The sequence below is a fragment of the Hypanus sabinus genome, chromosome 2 (genome assembly GCF_030144855.1).
Source record: "Hypanus sabinus isolate sHypSab1 chromosome 2, sHypSab1.hap1, whole genome shotgun sequence".
Classification (NCBI taxonomy): domain Eukaryota; kingdom Metazoa; phylum Chordata; class Chondrichthyes; order Myliobatiformes; family Dasyatidae; genus Hypanus; species Hypanus sabinus.
In genome coordinates this window covers 87,041,344-87,063,590 of record NC_082707.1, presented here as the reverse complement: position 1 = coordinate 87,063,590, position 22,247 = coordinate 87,041,344, and the positions used below count along the sequence as shown (strand labels likewise).

The window sequence follows — 22,247 nt, the reverse complement described above, 5'->3', positions numbered from 1 at the left end:
CTAGGTGCTGCCTGACCTGCTGAGTCCCTCCAGCATTTTGTGTGATTACTTTGGATTTCCAGCATCTGCAGATTTTCTTGTGTTTGTGATTTAGGTAGTCAGTTCAGTTTTATTCAGGAGCGTAAAAAAAAATTATAAGAGGTGTAGATACAGTGGGCAGCCAACATTTTCTTCCCAGGGAAGTACAGGGGGGCATAATTTTAAAATGATTGGAGGGAAGTGTAGGGGAGATGTCAAAGGTACACAGAGTGGAAGGTGAATGGAATGGTGGGGTGGTGGTAGAGGCAGATACATTAGGGGCATTTAAGAGATGGGCATGTCTCTTAAATGAAAGAAAAATGGAGGGCTAAGCGGGAGCGAAGGGTTGATTGATCTTGGTTAAAAGGGCCAGCACAACATCATGGGCAGTCCTGTATCGTTTTGTGTTCAATGTTTTATGCCAGCCAGTCTGCTGTATGGTTTGTAAAGTGTTCGATGATCTGCTTGTGAATTATATTGGCTTAACTCCTGGTTTTATTCATTGTATCTTAAAATAGAAGTTTTGATCCAACTGAATTAGTTCCTGGACTGTTTCAGTGCCAAGAGCAGTTCTGTGCTCTGGTGTCACATGCAGCCGGAAGGAGGGAAGGGCGGCAGATTTTCTTCTGGAAAGATATTATAAATAACGTAGTGACTCTTTCACACACACATTTTCAGACATGGTTTTTCCCTGAGTATTTGATAAGAGATTACCTTCAGTCTTTTCAGCTGCGATTGGCTTAAGCTTTGGCTCAGGCAAAAGACCTCCCTCATATATATCTCCCCCATCCACAGTCACGGCGTCTGCTTTTCCAGTCTGACAATCACAAATAAGATTGTGGTTAAATGGACTACTTGGTCCTTCCTTCTAATCTGCCAATACTTAGGACAAAAAGAGTTCTTTTGTTAACTGTTTTTCTTTGCACAGAATGCTGCTTGTCCTGCTGAGCGTTTCCTGCATTTTCAGGACTCTTTTCAAGAACATTGTCTTCCCCATTTTTGTTCCTTTTTTGTGTTCATAAAATCTAGTTCAAAATTGTGCAATCTATACTTCCTACCAGTGGGCAACACACACAAAATGCTGGAGGAGCTCAGCAAGCCCGACAGCATCTATGGGGGAGAAAAGCACAGTTGAAGTTTCAGGCTGAAACCCTTCTTTAGCAGGACTGGAGGAAAAGAGCTGAGGAGTAGATTTGAAAGGTTGGGGTAGGGGGGAGAGAAACACCAGGTGATAGGTGAAACCGGGAGGGGGGTGGAATGAAGCAAACAGCTGGGAAGTTGATTGGTGAAAGAGACAGAAGACCATGGAAGAAAGGAAGGAGCACCAGAGGGAGGTGACGAGTAGGCAACAAGGTAACATGAGAGGGGGAAAAGGGGATGGGAAATGGTGAAGGGTGGAGGGGGAGGCATTACTGGAAGTTTGAGAAATTGATGTTCATGCCATCAGGTTGGCGGCTACCCAAACGGAATGTAAAGTGTTGTTCCTCCAACCCAAGCATGGCCTTTCCATAACAGTGGAAGAGGCCATGGATGCACCTATGGGAATGGGAAGTGGAATTAAAATGGGTGGAAACTGGGAGATCCCACTTGTTCTGGGAGACAGAGCATAGTTGTTTGGTGAAACAGTCTCCCAATCTACGCCAAATAGCCTACCCTTCCTAACAGTGGGTTCGCTTCCTGTATATTTAGCACTCTGGCAATAAAGGAGCTCTAACTGCCACCTAGTATGGTTTACTTGGATAAATGCCTTCCTTATACTTTCAGTAAACTGATCGCTCATGTGTCATTCCATTTATAGTAATCTTTCTGATATCTAAACTATTCTATCACCCACTTATTGCCTGAGTATCTTATAATTACTGTCACAAATGTATTCTATTTTTACATGCAGGCTTTTTCTCCATTCTTGCAGCAAATTATATTCTATATTTTTTAGTACTTGACATACTTCATGTAATGCTTTTGAACTTTTCACTTCAATAACATCAGATCAGAGTAGTGAGATCAGATCAGAGTATCTCCAGCCAAAGCAAAGCCACGCTATCTCCCTCTGCTGTACGTTCCCTTTTGTCTAAGAAGCATAACACTAGGTTTAATTTACAAGGCAAATATTCTCAAACCTAGTGATCCAATATAGAAATCTACTTTGCCGTCATTCACTACCTCAGAGAACAGTTTACAGCGAACCGAGTGGAGGAAAGGAATCAATGGGGCTGCACTGGGAGTCAGCATAATCTTGAGGGACTAACGTGACAGATGAAAGTAGTTGGATGCTGTTAGGCGACACAATGGTGTTGCGGCCTCACGGTCTGGATATCTGAGTTTGATCTTGACCTCTGGCGCTAACCTCAAGGAGTTTGCACGCTCTTCCTGCGATCATGCCGGCTTCCTCTGGCTTCTCCCACTTCCTCGCACACCCCAGAGATGGGAGGGGTGGTGCTTTACTGGGCTGCAGCTGGAGGTGTGACAACTGGTTGGTCACTTGCCTTAATGCCACGGGGTGGCAGAGAGTGGATGATTTAAATATGAGAAAGTAGCTAGCAGGAAAAAAAGTAGAGAAATGGGACAGGAGATGTGTTTTTAAAGCCAAAGTAATTTTGATGGTCTAAATGGCCTTCTTTGTCACGAGGAATTTTGGTACTCATGTATGTTACTCCTTATTCACATTGGAGGGATACTATGCTAGGAAGTAGTACAGCTTGCAGTCTTGAAACTTCAGCATAACTATCCCAAACACGTTACCGGGTATGGTTAGGTAATAAGCAGTTCCAGGTGACTGCAGCACCATTCCAGGCTCATCAAGGAGTTCCTGGCCACTTTGCAGCAGCGTGTCTGGTTCTGGCCAGCATGCAACAAAACAGCACCATTCCAGGATGATAACTGGCATGTTGTTAAGGCAACTTTTTGGGCTCAAGTATTTTATAGTATCTTATATCAGATAAGCGGGGATGGGATGGAAAAGTTGCCAAGAAGGGTTGTGGTGTAGATATGAAGAGGGATCAAAGCACAAAACACATACACAGCGTGATGACAAACTTGCTTATATTATCCCCATGGCACCCATAATGGAAAGGACACAGATTGTTGAAACTCAAAGATATTCAGAATACTTATCAATGAACACCCTGAATAGAGTCTCTTTTTCCAATATCATTGCTGCATGCCATTATTCCAGGAGCTGACATCTACTGGAAATGTACACTCCATGGGCAAAATGTACACTTTAATGGCCCATTCAGTTAGAGGGAGGGATTAGCAGCAATTGAGATTCCTGTTCATTTGCCAGTGGGTAGATGCAGTTTAGAATTATTGGAGTACTGCCTTCTACAGTTCCAAGATTACTGCAACTCAAATAATCAAATGTTTTGACTACCAACTTCTGCCAAGTCCAAATAAATCTTTACCTTGATAGCAGTCAAACAAGCTGAGGCCGAGTCTTCTTTAATACATCTGAAATTGGGGTAATGATCTGACATTGCAGCCTTCAAATCATTGCATTTTGATAACTCTGCTGTTGAGATTGTACACCAGGTAATATTCGTGTCAGCTGCGAATGAAAGTGCTGCAAATGATAAAAAAGGGCATCAGGGAACAATTATATGAAGTTATATGAAGTTCAGAATGAACGATATGATAATGAGATAGGGCAAAGACCACAGTGGTTTTGAGGGAATAGCAAAACACAATGGTTTCATTGGGAGACAGGAAGGTGCATAGCAGTTGTATAGTTTAGAGAAAAGGGAACGCTGTACATGTTAAAGTACAAAGTTATACAGAAGTGAAAATAATCAATAAATTCATGGGAAGAGAAGAGCAATGATTCTATAAAGGACCACTTTGTGCATTAGTTCTGTGAGGTGCATATCACCTTTTATGGCAAACCACTTGAACATTTTTGCCAAATTGCCATTTTAAGTGTGCTGGATATTCAGCAGAGTAAAAGTAAGATCTAAGAACCCAGCTTTGGAAATGGGAGCGATGGAGGGGGCATTCTCAATAATAGAGAAGTGAGTGAATGTATGGTGAAAGGAAAGGGGAGGGTGGGGTTGAACAAGGTTAATCAATTAAAACCATTACACCATAAGTCATAGGAGCAGAATTAGGCCACTCAGCCCATCAACTGCTCCACAATTCCATCATGGCTGATTTATTATCCCTCTCGATCCCATGTTCCTGCCTTTTCCCCCATTACCTTTGACGCCCTGACTAACTGAGAAAATATCAACCTGCACATCAAATATACTCCAAAACTTGGCATGCACTGCCGTCCATGCCAATGAATTCCATTGATTCACCACCTTCTCTCATCTCTGTTCTAAATGGATATTCCTCTATTTGATGCTGCGCTGTCTCATCCACTATAGGAAATAACCTCTCCACATCCACCCTTTCTAGGCCTTTCAATATTCAATAGGTTTCAATGAGGTTCCCCCCCCACCATTCTTCTAAAATCTACCGAGTACATGCCCAAAGCCATGAGACGCTACTCAAGCAGTGTGTTAACCCTTTCATTCCCAGAATCATTCTTGTGAATCCCTTCTGGGCCCTCTCCAATGTCAGGATATCTGTTCTCTAATTCTTGAAGTGTATTCTAACCATTTCCTTATAAAGCATCAACATCACATCCTTGCTTTTAGTATATTCTGGTCCTGTTAAAGCTAATATTGCATTTCCCTTCTTTACACTGACTCAACCCACAAGTTAACCATTAGGGAATCCTACACAAAGACTCCCAAGTTACTTTGCACCTCAAAATTGTCTTCCCATTTAGAAAATGGTCTACACCTTTATTCTTTCTACCAAAATGCAAGACCATACATTTCCTTACACTATAGTCCATCTGCCACTTCTTTGCCCATTCTCCCAATCTGTCTAAGTCCTTCTGCAGATTCCCAGCTTTTCAATACTACCTGCCTCTTCACTTATCTTCGTACCATCTGCAAACTTGACCACATCATTGACATATAATGTAAAAAGAAGCATTCTCAAAACCGACCACTGTGAAACGCCACTAGTCACCAGCAGCCAACCAGAATAGGCCCTCTGGCTGCCATTTGCCAGTCAGCCAAACTTCTACCCATGCTAGACAAGTGAATCTGCAGATGTTGAAAATAAATAAAAACACAAAATGCTGTCTGGTCTGCTGAGTTCTGCCAGCATTTTGTGTTTTTATTCTACCCACGCTAGTATGTTTTCTGGAATACAATGGGCTCTTATCTTGTTAAGCAGCCTGATTTGTGGCACCAAGTCAAAGGCCTTCTGAAAATCCATGTAACCAAAATCTACTGACTCTCCTTTGTCTATCCTGTCTGTTATGTCCTCAAGGAATTCCCATAGATTTGTCAAGCAAGACATTTCCCAAGAATTCCAACAGATTTGTCAAGCAAGATTTCCCATGCTGACTGGCCTATTTTGTCTTGTGCCTCCAAGTTCCCCGATACCTTATACTTAACAATTGACTCCAACATCTTCCCAACCACTTAAGTCAGGTTAACTGGCCTTCATCCTGCCTTGTGTAACTGGATCCTGGACTTCCTGTCAGATTTCCAGTAGGTGGTAAGAGTGGGCTCCCTCATCTCTGCCCTCTGACCCTCAACATATGTGCCCCTCAGGACTCTATCCTAAGCTCCCTCCTTTAGTCTCTGTATACCCATGATTGTGTCACCACCCACAGCTCCTATCTGCTAACTAAATTTGATGGCAATACTACATTGATTGGCCTAATCTCAAATAATAATGAAGCAGCCTACAGAGAAGAAGCCTTCACCCTGACACGGTAGTGTCAAGAAAACAACTTCTCCCTCAATGTTGCTAAAACAAAGGAGCTGGTAATGGACTACAGGAAGAATGGAGAAAGGCTCGCCCCTATTGACATCAATAGATCTGATATTGAGAGGGTGAACAGCTTTAAGTTCTTCAGCATAAACATCACCGAGGATCTCACGAGGTCTGTACATACTGACTGTGTGGTGAGAAAAGCACAGCAGCACCTCTTTCACTTCAGACGGTTGAAGAAGTTTGGCATGAGTTGCCAAATCCTAAGAATGGGCACAATTGAGAGCATCCTGACTGGCTGCATCACTGCCTGGTATGGGAAATGTACTTTCCTCAATCACAGGACTCTGCAGGGAGTGGTGCAGATAGCCCAGCGCATCGGTAGATGTGAACTTCCCGCTATTCAAGAAATTTACAGAGACAGGTATGTAAAAAGGGCCTGAAGGATCATTGGGGACCCGAGTCACTCCAACCACAAACTGTTCCAGCTGCTACCATCTGTGAAACGGTGCTGCAGCATAAAAGCCAGGACCAACGGACTCCAGGACAGCTTCTTCAACCAGGCCATCAGACTGATTAATTCATGCTGATATAATTGTATTTCTATGTCATATTGATTGTCTTGTTGTACATACTATTTATTATAAATTACTATAAATTACACATTGCACATTTAGACAGAGATGTATCGTAAAGATTTTTATTCCTCATGTATATGAAGAATGTTAGTAATAAAGTCAATTCAGTTTCCTTTCCTTTGCCTCCCAGCCTTCTTAAAGGGTGGAGTGACATTTGCAATTTTGCAGACCTCTAGAACCATTTCAGAATCGAGTGGTTCATGAAGGATCATTACTAATGCCTCTACAACCTATTCAGCTCCTCTTTCAGAACCTTGGGGTATAGTCCATCTTGTCCAGGTGACTTGTCCACCTTCTGACCTTTCAGCTTCCCAAACATGTTCTCCATCGTAATAGCAACCACACTCACTTCTGCTCCAATACTCTCAAATTTTAATATCTTTATTTTTCCCTTTCAGGGTTCTTTTGAAGATCCTGACCTGGATTTACACGCAGGCTTCAGTTCTTTATGGGAGTGGGACCCGTTCTCAGGGTTCCACAACTGACCGCTATTCGACATTTCAAGGATTTGACCTGAGATTCTTGATCGTGTTTGGAAGCCTCAGATCTCGGGGCTCAGGGCAGATCGAGGGTTAGTGTCACAGCAGGAGACTCATGTCATTGGGAGGCTGGAAAATCTTTTGCTGTGGGCCCAAAGACCTGAGGTCTTCGTGATTTTCAGGCACAGAGCTCAAAAAAAGCGATGATACGGACTTTTAACATCATAAGCCAGTGGGTTGTTGTTATGTCTCCCACTGGCTGTGAAAATGGGGGACACCTCCCTCTCCCTTGCCAGGAAGAGAGAGAACCTGTGGTTTGTTGAATTTCAGATGAAACGCAAAGCCTTTGTGGTAACTTTGGTCTGTGTCTTTGCTTTCGCTTAGCTCACACTTGTGCTCAGTAGTGGGTGCATTTTATTTGCCAGTGGGGAGGGGGGATCGTTGCTCACTGCCGCTTATGCGCAGGAGGGTGGACTTTGGGGTTCTCACGTTTAACTGTCATTCATTTTTTGGGGCACTTCCCTGTTTTCACGGATGTTTGAAAAGACAAAGCATTTCAGGATGTACTACGTATTGTATACATTGCTCTGACATTAAATTTGACCTTTGAATGTTTGAAATTTCTGGCATATTGCACAGTCTTCCACAGTATTACTACTTCCACAGTGAAGACCGATCCAAAGTACTCATTAAGTTTGATTACCACTTATTGTTTGCACTATTATCCTATTTCTGCCCTGACCAGCACTGGTACAGGAAGTAATCCAGCGATTACTACCTTCGAGGTCCTGCTCCTCACCCTCTACCCCAACTCCCTATACTCAGTGTGCAGGACCTCTTCCCTCTTTCTACTTATGTCATTAGTGCAAATGTGCACCATGGCCCCTGACTGCTTAACCCCCTTCTTGAGAATCTTCTGCATCCACACTGGGACATGATTGGGTTGAGTTGTTCTTCAATCTTGGAAATACTTTCACAAATGTTTCATTACCATATGAGCAGGTTTAAAAAGACCCCGCGAGGCAATGTCTTCACACATTTAAGAGTTTTTTGAAGAGCTTTAGAGGCATAAAGGTTTAGAGCATCAATTCGCAACCTGGGGTCCATAGACCCTTTGCTTAAGTGTAATGATCCATGCATAAAAAAAGGTTGGGGACCATTGGTTTGAGGGATATGGACCAAATACAGACAATTCTTCCATTAGGCAACTTAGTTGATGTGAACAAATTGGGCTGAAGTGCTGGTTTCTATTCTGTACAGGTCTATGACTCTATGACTCAAATGAGAGAGAGAAAGCACATTTATGACATGGAAAGGAAGGATTATGAATGCAGAGGAAGGGCAAGCACCATATACAAAAGCAAAACAGTTGTGACACACGAGAAAAACTTGATCAAGGGTCTCAACCCAAAACTTTGACCGTTTACTTTTTTCCATAGATGCATAGATCCTATTGAGTTCCTCCAGCATTTTTGTGTGGTGCTTCAGAGAGATTGTGAGCCCACTACCCATGGAGTTACTTTTTACCCATGGAGTTACTTTCTCATGTTCTTGATATTCATTTCTTATTTATTTATTATTATTTTTATTTTTTTCTCAGCTCAAGCTGGTAAAACTTGAGGTACAGATATAACCAAGCATGCTCATCTCTCACTTGCTAGGAACTTTTGGACAATTTTAGTGGTGTTTAGTATTGTGGCTTTCTGAAGGTTAGCATAGATATTACTGTGTAGCCCTAATTGTTTAGTGCTATTATGTAGTGTCTTTGGGACGTTACCAGCTGTAGATATTACTATTGGGACAAGGTATACCCTGTCCATTTTCCAAAGTATTTCAATTTCCTCTTTTAATTCAGCATATATTTGGTGTTGTTCACTTACTGAATTTAGTAAGTTATGTGTGTTTGGAATCCTATATCTATTAAGTATGTTGTTCTTGCTTGTTTACCTTGCATTATTATATCTGAATAGTTATTATGGATTGTCCTATCTGTATTATGAATCGGTCATAATATAATTTGTGGGATTCTTACTCTAAAACAGAATCAGATTTGTATTTCTAGTGAAGTGTAAAGGGGATCTTTTTCTTTGTTACTGTGTATGTAATCAAAATGGCTTCTTTGTTGTGTTAAAAGCAGGAATAGTGCTGGAAGCTTGTTTGGGTTAAAATTTACTGATAACGAGAATTGTATTCCTTTGTAAACCAATTGGGATTAATGTTGTTCTTTCTTCTGAGTCTGTAAGCTATTTTTGGCGGGCTTTTGGGGAGATTGGTGTGAGGGGGTGAGAGAGAGAGGATGCAATGCTGTAAACTGGGCAAGGAATGGACCCCAAGGGGGGGTCCAAGGCCAGGAGGTACCCTGAGGAGAGGAGACGATGATAGATATGCTTGGTTGACCACTTTGGGTGGTCCTGAGCTGCGAGTCGAGGAGTTCAGAGGGGATCAAATGGTGGCCAGAAGACTTCAGTAATTGAGCTCCAATGGTTGTGCATGAAGTGGTTTGGACTTTGATAAGTTTGGCGCCTTTTCTTTATTTTTTTTTCTTCATATATACTGTATCATTATTAATCACTTAGTTATAGTAACCTTTATAGATTGTACTCATTTAATCGCATATGGTGTACTGTCTGTTTTTGGGCGAGGCGGGGACATCACACAACATCCACACCAGCTGATTACCCAGTTTGGCGGGGCCGAAGGCTGCTACCCCTAGACGAGAACGAGCTGAGCGAGCCTGAGGTGACCCAGGGGGTTACAAAAGTATGGTTTCTTTTGTGAGTTTGTATTTTAAAGCAAGATTTTCGTGAATGATCTTTGCTATTTGATTGTGCCTGTGTGCGTAATCTGATTGAGTTAAACCGCTACAGGATCCTGTAATGTGTTAGATTGCTTCTCGATTTACTCGGCATTTACTACATTTATCACCTTGAACGTGTTGGTCTTTTATTATGTATTTTTATCATTTTTTGTGTTAAACACCTGGTCCTGTATTGCCACAAGGACCCTTTCTATCTCTGGGAAGATGTCTCCAACTTCGAGCCAAGCGTTCCTCACTTTCTGGTTGACATCAGGTCTGTTCTGATCATGGTGATGTCTTCCATTGAGGGTCCATAAGGCCATAAGATACAGGAGCAATATTAGGCCATTTAATCCTGAAATAATTTTTGCGAACCTCCTTTCAACCCTTCTAAGTACCTCCTTTCTAATATAGGGTTCAAAATCTGCTCACAATACTCCAAATGAGGCCCTTCCCATACTTTATAAAGTCTTAACATTACATCTTTGATTTTATATTCCAATCCTCTTGAAATTAATGCTAACATTGCATTTGCCTTCCTCACAACAGACTCAACCTGCAAATTAACCTTTAGGGAATCCTGCACAATGGCTCCCAAGTCCCTTTGCACCTCAGTTTTTTTTTGTATTTTCTCTCCATTTAGAAAATAGTCAACTCTTTCATTTCTTCTACCAAAGTACATGACCATACACACTTGCCATTTATTTTCCATTCTCCTGATCTGTCTGTCCTTCTGTACCCTCTCTATTTCCTCAAAACTACCTGCCCCTCCACCTATATTCATATTGTCTGCGAACTTTGAAATGTCATCAGTTCCATCATTCAAATCATTGACATATAACATAAAAAAGAACTGGTCCCAATACAGACTCCTGTGGAACACAATTAATCACAAGCAGCCAAACAGAAAAGGCTCCCTTTATTCTCAAACTTTGTTTCCTGCCAATCAGCCACTGCTTTATCCATGCTAATATATTCTCTGTAGTGCCATTGGCTCATAGCTTGTTAAACAGCCTCATGTGTGGCACCTTGTCAAATGCCTTCTGAAAATCCAAGTACACAACATCAACCGATTCTCTTTTATCTATCCTGATTGTTATTTCTTCAAAGGATACCAACAGATTTGTCAGGGAAGATTCTTCCTTGAGGAAACCATGCTGACTATGGCCAATTTTATCATGTGCCTCCGAGTACCCAGAGACCTCATCTGTAATAATCGACTCCAACATCTTCCCCACCACTGAGGTCAGACTAACTGGCTTATAGTTTCCTTTCTTCTGCCTCGCGCCTTTCTTTCAATAGGTTTCAAAGGTACATTTAATGTCAGAGAAATGTATACAATATACATCCTGAAATTCTTTTCCTTGAAGAGTCATGATCTTCCATTGGTTAACTTTTTCTTCAGTAGTGATATTTTTTTCATTTTCCCGGGTTATACTCTGTTATTATTATTATTACTACTATAATTATTTTCTCTTTTTTATTTGCACAGTTTGTTGTCCTCCGAGCAATGGTTGTTTGTTGATTCTGTTGGACATGGTCTTTCATTGTCTCTTGAACTTACTATGTATGACTGTAAGAAAATAAACCTCAGGGTTGTATATGGTGACATATATTGTATGTACTTAGATAATAAATTTACTTTGATCGTTGAACTTTGAAGACAGAGATGCAGAGAATTACAGAGATCACATCAGCAAAATAAATAATTAATATTTCCATGGCACCTTACAGTAAGTCAGAATATAATAGAGCGATACAACATGGATACAAGCCCTTCACCTCAACGAGTCCTTGACAACCACAGTGCCCTCCCAACTAGCCCCAATTTCCTGTGTTCCACCCCTATCCCTCTAAGCTCCACCCCTTCATATTCCTAAACAAGTGCTTCTCGAATGATACAGCCTCACCAATGATTTATACAACAACAACATATATACTTAATACCCTGACTGATTCCTAAATGCCTTTTTCACCACCATGTCTACCATTAATACTACTTTCAAAGAACTCTGCACTTGGACTCTTAAATCCCTGCATTCTATTACACTTCCAAAGTGCTCTACCATTCATAGTATAAGTTCTGTGCTGGTTTGGCTTTCCAAAATGCATCAGTTATACTTAATTGCACTGAAATCCATTTCTCCTCAGACCACCTCCTAACTGATCAAGATCCCTCTGTAATCTATGATGACCATATTCATTACCAACAATACCTCCTAGTTTCATGTCATCTTCAAACGTAATGATCGAGGCTTGTGCATTCACATCCAGATCAATTACTGTATATAAATAACAACTTACAAGAGTTCCAATACCAAACGCTGAGGCACATCATGAGTCACTGGTCCGCAATCTGAGAAACAGCCTTCAACCATCACCCTCTGCTTCCTAACTCTGAACCAGTTTTGAATCCACCATACTAGTTATAGAACACGAGCATACAGCGCAGGACGGGAGATTTGGCCTACGATGTTGTACCGCACTCGTTCCCCCATTCCCTTCTTATTCATGTGCCAATCTAAAAATCTCTTAAATGCCACAAACTGACTGCTTCAATCATGACCCGTGGTAACTCATTCCAGGTACCTACCATATTCTGAGTAATAAACTTGCCCCTCATGTCCCCTTTAAACTTTCCCCCTCTGGAACTTTTGCCCAGATTATGACATTTCTAGACTGGGAAACAGAGGTCAGTTCTCCCTGGATTCCTTGGCCCTAACTTTACAGACCAACCTACCATGTGGGACCATGCTGAAGGCCTCAGAAAACATCTACTGCCCTATCCTCATCTACCTTTTTGGCTACCTCTTCAAAAAACTCAGCACGTTTATTAATTAATTAGAATCTGTCTATCCAAATACTGTCATCAGGGGACGTGAGACTGGACCCAAATGCAGGACGCAGGCACTGAAGTACTGGGGGCAGGACGGGACAAGCTGAAGGATAGGACAAGGTGTGGAGACCGTGGTGTTCATGGAGACTGTGGTGTTCATGGAGACCATGGTGTCCATGGAGACCGTGGCGTTCAGAGACGACCATGGAGCTCAGAGAGATCTTAGGGTCCAAGTTGGCCTCGAGGCTTGGCTTGAGGCTGGGGTCTCGAGGCTGGAGTCTTGAGGCTTGCTTGAAGCTGAGGTCTTGAGGCTTGGCTAGAGGATGGGGACTCGAGCCTAGGTTAGAGGCTGGGATCTCGAGGCTTGGCTTGAGGCTGGGGTCTCGAGGCTGGAGTCTTGAGGCTTGCTTGAAGCTGGGGTCTCGAGGCTTGGCTTGAGGCTGGGGTCTCGAGCCTAGGTTAGAGGCTGGGGTCTCGAGCCTAGGTTAGAGGCTGGGGTCTCGAGGCTTGGCTAGAGGCTGGGGTCTCGAGGCTGGAATCTTGAGGCTTGCTTGAAGCTGGGGTCTCGAGGCTTGGCTTGAGGCTGGGGTCTCGAGCCTAGGTTAGAGGCTGGGGTCTCGAGGCTTGGCGAGGCTGGGGTCTTGAGGCTTGGCGAGGCTGGGGTCTTGAGGCTTGGCTTGAGGCTGGGGTCTCGAGCCTAGGTTAGAGGCTTGGGTCTCGAGGCTTGGCGAGGCTGGGGTCTCGAGCCTAGGTTAGAGGCTGGGGTCTCGAGGCTTGGCTTGAGGCTGGGGTCTCGAGGCTGGAGTCGAGGCTTGCTTGAAGCTGGGGTCTCGAGGCTTGGCTTGAGGCTGGGGTCTCGAGCCTAGGTTAGAGGCTGGGGTCTCGAGGCTTGGCGAGGCTGGGGTCTCGAGCCTAGGTTAGAGGCTGGGGTCTCGAGGCTTGGCTAGAGGCTGGGGTCTCGAGGCTGGAGTCTTGAGGCTTGCTTGAAGCTGAGGTCTTGAGGCTTGGCTAGAGGATGGGTTCTTGGGACTAGGAATACTGGGAGGATAGCCCCCCTGGGTGGGCCGCAGAACTCCTGGGCAGGGACCGGACCTCCCAGGCAGGACACAAGGGCCTGGGCAGGTCGCAGGGCACAACCCGTTGGAGGCGAGGGATAGGAAGGAGCAGATCCCTTCGCTGGGCAATGGCAATCTGGCCCGGCTTACCCGACGGAGGCAAGGGATAGGAAGGGAGCTCAGTCCAGGGTGACTTCAAGACTCACTGCATCCAGAAGACTCGGGCGGGCTACGGAGCAGCCCAGTCCATAACTCACTCACAGAACTCGTCGTTAACAGTGGTACTCCAAGCCGAGGCAGACAGAATGACCCCCCCCCCCAAACTATACTCAATCCCAGAGCCCCTTATATACACAGCCAACCGATAGGCATCAGGTGCACCTCCTTGAGCCCAACCAAGCCAAGATGATCCTCAGGTGTGACTATTTGAGTTGAAGGCGAAACAAGGGGCCGTCGAAGGACCCGGAGTCCGGAGTCCGCGGACCAGATTAAGAACTGGAATGCGGACTTTGGTCCCAACCATAACAAATGCCGGTAGATCCTCTTCCTCAGAGTTTGCTCCACATACATCCCTACTACTGATGTCAGGGTGAATAGCCTGTAGTTCCTTGGATTGTCCTTGCTAACCTTCTTAAACAATGGAACAGCATTAGCCACCTTCCAGTCTTCAGGACTTTCACCAGTGGCTAATGATGAAGCAAATATTACCTATTTTCCCTGAGCAAAGATCAGAGCAAATGGAAATTTTTTAACTTCTCCAATGCATGGAAACACGTTAGCTAAATGACACACTGCAAAGTGTCATTAAGTATGTGGCCAGGTCATCTACAGTTTGTCCATAGGTATGTGTTAAATTGGACATCTCTCAAAGAGCTGTGATGTTCTATATAGTGCATGGGACAGCTCTCTCTTACTTTTGGACACCATAAATGTAATGACAAGCTTGCAATATATGTCTGCCTCAGGTATGTAAAGCATATTTCTTGATAGATAATTGCCCAAGGTACTTTCTCTAATTTTAAACACAGTTGTTAGAATTAAACTGCATGAATTTCTGTAATATTGACAAAAGCATTTTCTAGGAACCTTTACCTCTTCTTCACACTTTTACACTAACATAATTTGTAAATACGTGCCCATATTTAAGATTCTGCTACAAGAATATACAGTCTACTTTATCAGGCTATTCTATTACAAAGGAGATAGAAAAAGAGAGGGGTGTGGAGAGAGAGAGAGGGAGAGAAAGAGGAAGAAGGATAAAGGGACAGAACAGAGGGAAACTAATGGAGAGAAATATAGAGTATATTTAGATTTCACCTTAACAAACAGGCGATTCACCAAAGAGCTTTGCAAACAATAAATTATGTTTGAATCAATGCTATAGTGTAATAGATTCACCAGGCAAAACTATGTGGGGCTAGTCCTGATAAATAACAATGAAATATGAATATTTCATCCATTTTTGCGATATTGGATGAGGTAAGAACTTTGACCAAGATTCCATGAATGTATCCTCTGCTGTTTTTCAAATAATGCTCAGACAGCCAGCTGAATGAGCCTTGCCAGTCTCTATGTACAATAATGATTCTGGACTATTGTAGCAAATTGGATCCTTGTTCATCAGTAGAATTAAAAATTTAAGATGCATATTTTTATCTGGCAATGAAAGATCTATCTGGAAATTATGGCATTAATTAAAATTCCAGCAAAATAAACATTATACTTACAAGTAATTGCTATGAGTATAACACTGTGGAGATACATCATCACATCAAACCATGTATCGAAAGAATTGAGAAGCTGGCTAGCTTTGTCACAAACCTGCTGTACAGTGGCTTGTGGCAGGACCTTTGCATTCCTGCCTCCCTTATAAAGTAAAGGGTTACAAAGTTGGCAGAGTGACACACACTGACATTGATTTACTTGGGTTATATTTCACAGGTAAGTTGACTGAAACTCAACCCACCTGTGCCACCTAAAAATAAACCATTGTTTAAGCATCAAAGTGGAACAGTGTATAATCTCCCAGGGAACAAGAAGGGGATTTCCTGTTAATTCTAGCCATTAATTAAGATATAAAAATATTATTTGAGCATTCATTTTAGATTCTTCATTTCTTCATTGTCTTCTTGTTATCCAGCACTGTGTTAAAAGTTTTATTTGTTTAATGTATTCAGCCATTCCTATATTCACATTTTTTGACTAAACTCTGTATAAAACTGCTTATTTGTGTCACTGGTATGCAGTCTCATTACACCCCAATGCCAGAACACTCTGTGCATGATTTCAACATGAGAAATATTACTTTAAATGATCAAAGTGATGATATTTCTGGTGTTCTGTACAGAGGTGAGAACAGATTTTTTTTTAAAAAAAGGTTTCACACATTCTTTACATAGTTGTAGAAACAACCTCCCTGCTTTGGCTTTCTCCATTCCATAGCCACTCAACAATGTTCTTTTTATCATTTTTATCTATCTCTCTATCTATCTTTTACTTGTTAGGTATTTACACTTCATTGCTTGTGATAATCAGTAGCTGTTGATTGATTTTCTAAAGTTCTTTCCATTTTACTTGCCTTCCTTTCACTACTTATTTCATAATACAATTTTTTCCATTATTTCCCAATGCTATCACCTCAGACAACTTTTCAACCTTTGTTTATTTCTCCTATTTCATGCTAGTTTACCTAAACCAAGGAGAGAGTGTATCAGTTTTTATAATGGCAACTCCTAGATGAGATATTGGACTCAGGGACCTAAATTTCTGAGTGCCACTAACAGTCATTTAGCTCCAAAATGACACCTAGGACAAACATGGGCAAATTACTTTTGGACACCAAAATCATGGCAAGCTTGCAGTATATGACCATCCCAAGTATGCAAAGCAAGCAGAACATAATGATCAATGCTGGCAATGCAAGTTATCGGTTGGAAAATATCAATAAACAACTAGCAATTATCTGGATATGATCTGGTTAGATCATTCTGCAACTGACCACCTGTCTTAACTTTGCATGCTAAATGTTCAGGGTGGTTCTGTGAAGTTTATTAGTGCAGTCATCAATAACCTTCAGGTTAAGCACTAATTGTTTTCTTCCTACCATCTGAGCAAATTTTCAAGGATTTTGCCCTTCTGGCATTTGTTGCCTCCAACTGTAAAAGCCCACAGGGAATTTTGTGGCGAGTGATAGAAGACTCCTTGCCAGCCAAGGCTTGAGCAAAGTCTCACTAGCTCAGAACTGAATGGTTTAATAAACATTCCTTTGGACAGCAGCACAGCAGGTGAAGGAAAAGCGGCTGCATTAAGCAGGATAAACTACTAAAAATGAGGAGTGTCTCACCCATCCGATTCTCTTCATATCGTTCTTACTGCCCATTACACCACTGGCATTTAGGGCAACAATGAAGGCCCTCCATCAGTCTGTCCGTACTGTCACACACAGCTGTAGAAGGATTCTTCATTGCTGTTTCTGTAACAATTTTGTTTTATCGGTCATGGTTGTTAGCCCTGAACTGAACCCCTGAATTCAGAGGACCAGTGGCCACACTTAATCTGACCTCTACCCTTTGACCTGCTTGGTTTGGGTGACCCTACCAAGAGCTAAAGCACAAAGCCCTGGCTCTTTGGGTCATTGAGGCACACAAGTCTCCAAACCCTACAATGAGGTTCTGATCCTGTTGAAGCCCATCCAATTCTTAGCATGGAACAATGCACAAGGTTCCTGAACTTCTGTAAGGGTGCACTCCCTTTTTCGAGCTAATACTGGTGAGCAGAAAATATCTCTGATGCACCGTCAATAACTCTCTGAGACGTGAGGAAAGATTTAGGATTTTATTGGCTGGAAGAAAGAACAAGCAGCAATTGATCACCACACTGCATCCTGGAGACTGAGGCCGGGGTGGAGTCCCCAATTGTCTTTATACCAGGTTCTGTGGGAGGAGCCATGGTCAGTGGGAGGAGCCACAGGAGCAGTCAGCGGCGGGGGGGCGTGTCCAGACGGGTATATGTAGTTCACCACAATCTCAAAACATGATAGGAAGGGAAACTAACATTATGTGAGTATCACTTTGTGAGAAGGTAATTAGAGACAGCTGAATAAGCTTCAGGGTTAGTTGACTTTTGTGGCCAGGAATGTGAATAAATTAAGGATGTATCAGAGATGCCCAGGACAAAAACAGCACAGCAGAAGTTAGACAAGTAGAAATGCATATGTAGACATGTTACAAAATGGAGAGCTGACTGGATACATTGAAACTTGACCACATGTCTATGGTCTCGCAGAGAGAACTGATCAGCTTAGCAGTGAAAACTGATTGGCAGCCCTGAGGCAGACTGAACTGGATATACAAGGTCATAAATTGACAGTCATTGCTTTAGCTCAGAGATGTTGAACAGGGTGGTCTGGCAAGCACCTGGAGTTTAAGAACAGGGACGTTTTGCCACATTCATCTAGAAAGTTGGCAACCCTACACTTGGAGAACCAAAACATTTATGTATTGGACTCCTTCCATTTAAGCTGGAAATATTTAGTGTCTTACAATTTAATTGTCCCTTGTATAAGGGAACTCTATAAGGACTCTTATTATTAGAGGAGTCTACAATTTGTTCTTGCTGACCTGAGATTAATATACAGAGAAAAGGAAAAGCATGCACTTCACACTTATTACGAAACTATCTTTTCTCTTTCTATCAACCTTTGAGGAAGCATTCCATAGACACACGACCACAGAGAGATAGAGATTCACTTCATCTGCATCTTAAATGGGCAAATCTTTCTTTTTAAACACTATTTGTTCTTGATTCTCCCACAATGATAGAAACATCCTCTTTAAGTCTACCCTGTCAAAGCCTCCCAGGGAATTATGTTAGCACCCTTGCTGATGAGGCAATCTGCCAGAATGCAGACTTCCCACAGTGCACAACATCATTGTTTCGATGTTTTGCCATTGTGGCCCTGTCACTGAACTGATAAGAATTCTATTTCCCCAGCATCCAGGGGGCACATTACCACAGACAGTGAACCTTGTTTACCAACACCCAATGACTCTGCAAGCCATATGCCCTGTGTCTCACCATCCAACTGCACTGCTGTCCTCTGAATTACCCACACTGTGGTGCTGACTAAGAGAATGAAATTGTCAAAAGGGGACAGGAGACTAGACCCAAGCGCAGGACACAGGCACTGAAGTACTAGGGACAGGACAGGAACAACTAAACGATAGACAAGACGTGGTGACCATGGTGTGTGTGAGGGACATGATGTTCAAGGTGATTCTGGGGTTCCGGGGGAGTTTTAGAGTTCAGGCAAGGCAGGATCCCAGAGTTTGGGCAAGGTCCAGGAGTTCACTAGGCAGGCCACATAACTCCTGGGCAGGGCCCAGACCTCCCAGGCAGGAACACAGGGCACTGAGCAGGTCACAGGGCACCTGGGTAAGTTGCAGGGCACAACCCACCAGCAGCAAGGGATGGAAAGGGGCAGAATCCCCCACCAGGCAACAGCAGTCTAGCCAGGCTTGCCCAACAGAGGCAAAGGATAGGAAGGAACTAGGTCCAGAGTGACTGCCAGACTTACTCAAAGAACTCATCTTTAACCAGAGTAACTTCCCCACCCCCCCCCCCCCCCCCCCAGTCCCAGATCCCCGATCCCCGATCCCCCTATATACACCGCCAGCCGATGGGCATCAGGTGCACCTCCTTGAGCCCCAACAGGCCACGATGATCCACAGGTGTGACTAATTGGAGGGACGGCTACAAGACCCAGAGTCCGGAGTCCACGGACCGGATCAAGACCCGGAATGCAGGTTTCGGACCGGACCATAACAGAAATCAGTGATGAAATTTTGTTTACCTCCTCTGAGCCTGTGCTGTTCATTAGATGCCTGGCTAAATTGTATTTCAGTAATGGAGCCTGTTTCTCCAGGCCCTAAGACCCAATTCGTCCTTGCTGACCAAGATGACTATCAAAGCTAGTTACATTTATCTATAAGATGCATGGATCATTTCCCTCTCAATTTTTCACACCTATATAATGTATCTGTCTAAATATCCTTTTAACACTGTAATTGTACTCACCTCTACTACTTCATCTGGCAGCTTGCTCAGTATACCCATCACCCTCAAAGAGTCATGTCACATTGAAACAGGTTCTTCGGCCTATTTAGATGCACACCAGCCATCAACCAAGCACTTACTGTTTAAACTAAGTAGTGGAGGGGGGAGGGGATGAACTGGAAATATAAGGATGGAGTTAGTGAAAATAAGAAAAGTTAAAAAGGACAACAGAATCAATGGAGTAGAAAGCTCAAGAAGAGATCATACAGTATGGCCAAGTGAAATAGGAATTGATATGAAAGGAGAGGGGAGTAACAAATTAAAAGTATTATATATGAATGCACGAAGTATAAGGAATAAAGTAGATGAGCTTGAGACTCAGTTGGAAATTGGCAAGTACAATGTTGTGGGAATAACAGAGACATGGCTTCAAGCGGACAGGGCCTGGAAAATGAATATTCAAGGATGTACATCTTATCGAAAGGACAGACTGACTGGCAGAGGGGGTGGGGTGGCTCTGTTGGTGAGGATTGATATTCAGTCCCTTGCAAGGGGGGACATAGAATCAGGGAATGTAGAGTCAGTATGGATAGAACTGAGAAATTCTAAGGGTAGAAAGACCCTAATGGGAGTTATCTACACACCCCCAAACAGCAGTCTGGATGTAGGGTGTAAGTTGAATAAAGAGTTAAAATTGACATATCGCAAAGGTAATGATACAGTTGTCATGGGGGATTTCAACATGCAGGTAGACTATGAGAATCAGAATGGTACTGGACCCGAAGAAAGGGAGTTTGTGGAGTGCCTCTGAGATGGATTCTTAGAACAGCTTGTACTGGAGCCTACCAGGGAAAAGGCAATTCTAGATTTAGTGTTGTGCAATGAACCGGATTTGATCAGGGACCTGGAGGTAAAGGAACCATTAGGAGTTAGTGACCATAATATGATGTTTTAACCTACAATTTGAGAGGGAGAAGGGAAAATCGGATGTGTCAGTATTACAGTTGAACAAAGGGAACTATGGAGCTATGCGGGAGGAGCTGGCCAAAGTTCAATGGAACAATACCCTAGCAGGGAAGACAGTGGAACAACAATGGCAGGTATTTCTGGGAATAACGCAGAAGGTGCAGGATCGGTTCATTCCAAAGAGGAAGAAATATCCTTAGGGGAGTGAAGGGCGGCCGTGGCTGACGAGGGAAGTAAAGGGCAATATAAAAATAAAAGAGAAGAAGTATAACATAGCAAAGATGAGCGGGAAACCAAAGGACTGGAAAGCTTTTAAAGAGCAACAGAAGATAAAAAAGGCAATACGCCAAGAAAAAATGAGGTACAAAGGTAAACTAGCCAAGAATATAAAGGAGGATAGTAAAAGCTTCTTTAGGTATGTGAATAGCAAAAAAACAGTTAAGACCAAAATTGGGCCATTGAAGACAGAAACGGGTGAATTTATTATGGGGAACAAGGAAATGGCAGATGAGTTGAACAAGTACTTTGGATCTGTCTTCACTAGGGAAGACACAAACAATCTCCCAAATGTAATAGTGGTCAAAGGAACTAGGGTAATGGATGAACTGAAGGAAATTAATATTAGGCAAGAAACGGTGTTGGATAGACTATTGAGTCTGAAGGCTGATAAGTCCCCGGGACATGATGGTCTGCATCCCAGGGTACTTAAAGAGGTGGCTCTAGAAATCATGGACGCATTGGTAATCGTTTTCCAATGTTCTACAGATTCAGGAACAGTTCCTGCTGACTGGAGGGTGGCTAAAGTTGTCCCACTTTTCAAGAAAGGAGGGAGAGAGAAAACAGAGAATTATAGACCAGTTAGCCTGACGTCAGTGGTAGGAAAGATGCTGGAGTCAATTATGGAAGATGTAATTATGACACATTTGGATAGCAGTAGAAGGATCAGTCCGAGTCAGCATGGATTTATAAAGGGAAAATCATGCTTGACTAATCTTCTGGAGTTTTTTGAGGATGTAACTATGAAAATGGACAAGGGAGAGCCAGTGGATGTAGTGTATCTGGACTTCCAGAAAGCTTTTGATAAAGTCCCACATAGGAGATTAGTGGGCAAAATTAGTGCACATGGTATTGGGAGCAGAGTACTGACATGGATTGAAAATTGGCTGGCTGACAGGAAACAAAGAGTAGCGATTAACGGGTCCCTTTCGGAATGGCAGGCTGTGACCAGTCGGGTACCGCAAGGTTCAGTGCTGGGACCACAGCTGTTTATAATATACATTAAGATTTAGATGAAGGGATTAAAAGTAACATTAGCAAATTTGCTGAGTATACAAAGCTAGGTTGCAGTGTGAAATGTCAGGAAGATGTTATGAGAATGCAGGGTGACTTGGACAGGTTGGGTGAGTGGGCAAATGTATGGCAGATAAATGTGAGGTTATCCACTTTGGTGGCAAGAACAGGAAGGCAGATTACTATCTAACTGGAGTCAAGTTAGGAAAAGGGGAAGTACAATGAGATCTAGGTGTTCTTGTACATCAGTCAATGAAAGCAAGCAGGCAGTGAAGAAAGCTAATGGCATGCTGAACTTTATAACAAGAGGAATTGAGTATAGGAGTAAAGAGGTCCTTC

General features: G+C 42.9%; 1 protein-coding gene across 1 annotated transcript in view; it reads right to left on the bottom strand.

Annotated features, from left to right (window-relative positions):
* Positions 1-15,377, bottom strand: part of LOC132403702 (serotransferrin-A-like) — a 134,102-nt gene extending 118,725 nt beyond the window's left edge. The window contains exons 1-3 of the mRNA XM_059987290.1: positions 15,326-15,377; positions 3,423-3,580; positions 733-835 (exon numbers count right to left, since the gene is read on the bottom strand). Coding sequence (XP_059843273.1) covers positions 733-835; positions 3,423-3,580; positions 15,326-15,365 — 301 coding nt within the window. The 5' untranslated portion in view covers positions 15,366-15,377. The remainder of the gene's footprint in view (positions 1-732; positions 836-3,422; positions 3,581-15,325) is intronic.
* Positions 15,378-22,247: the final 6,870 nt, after the last annotated feature.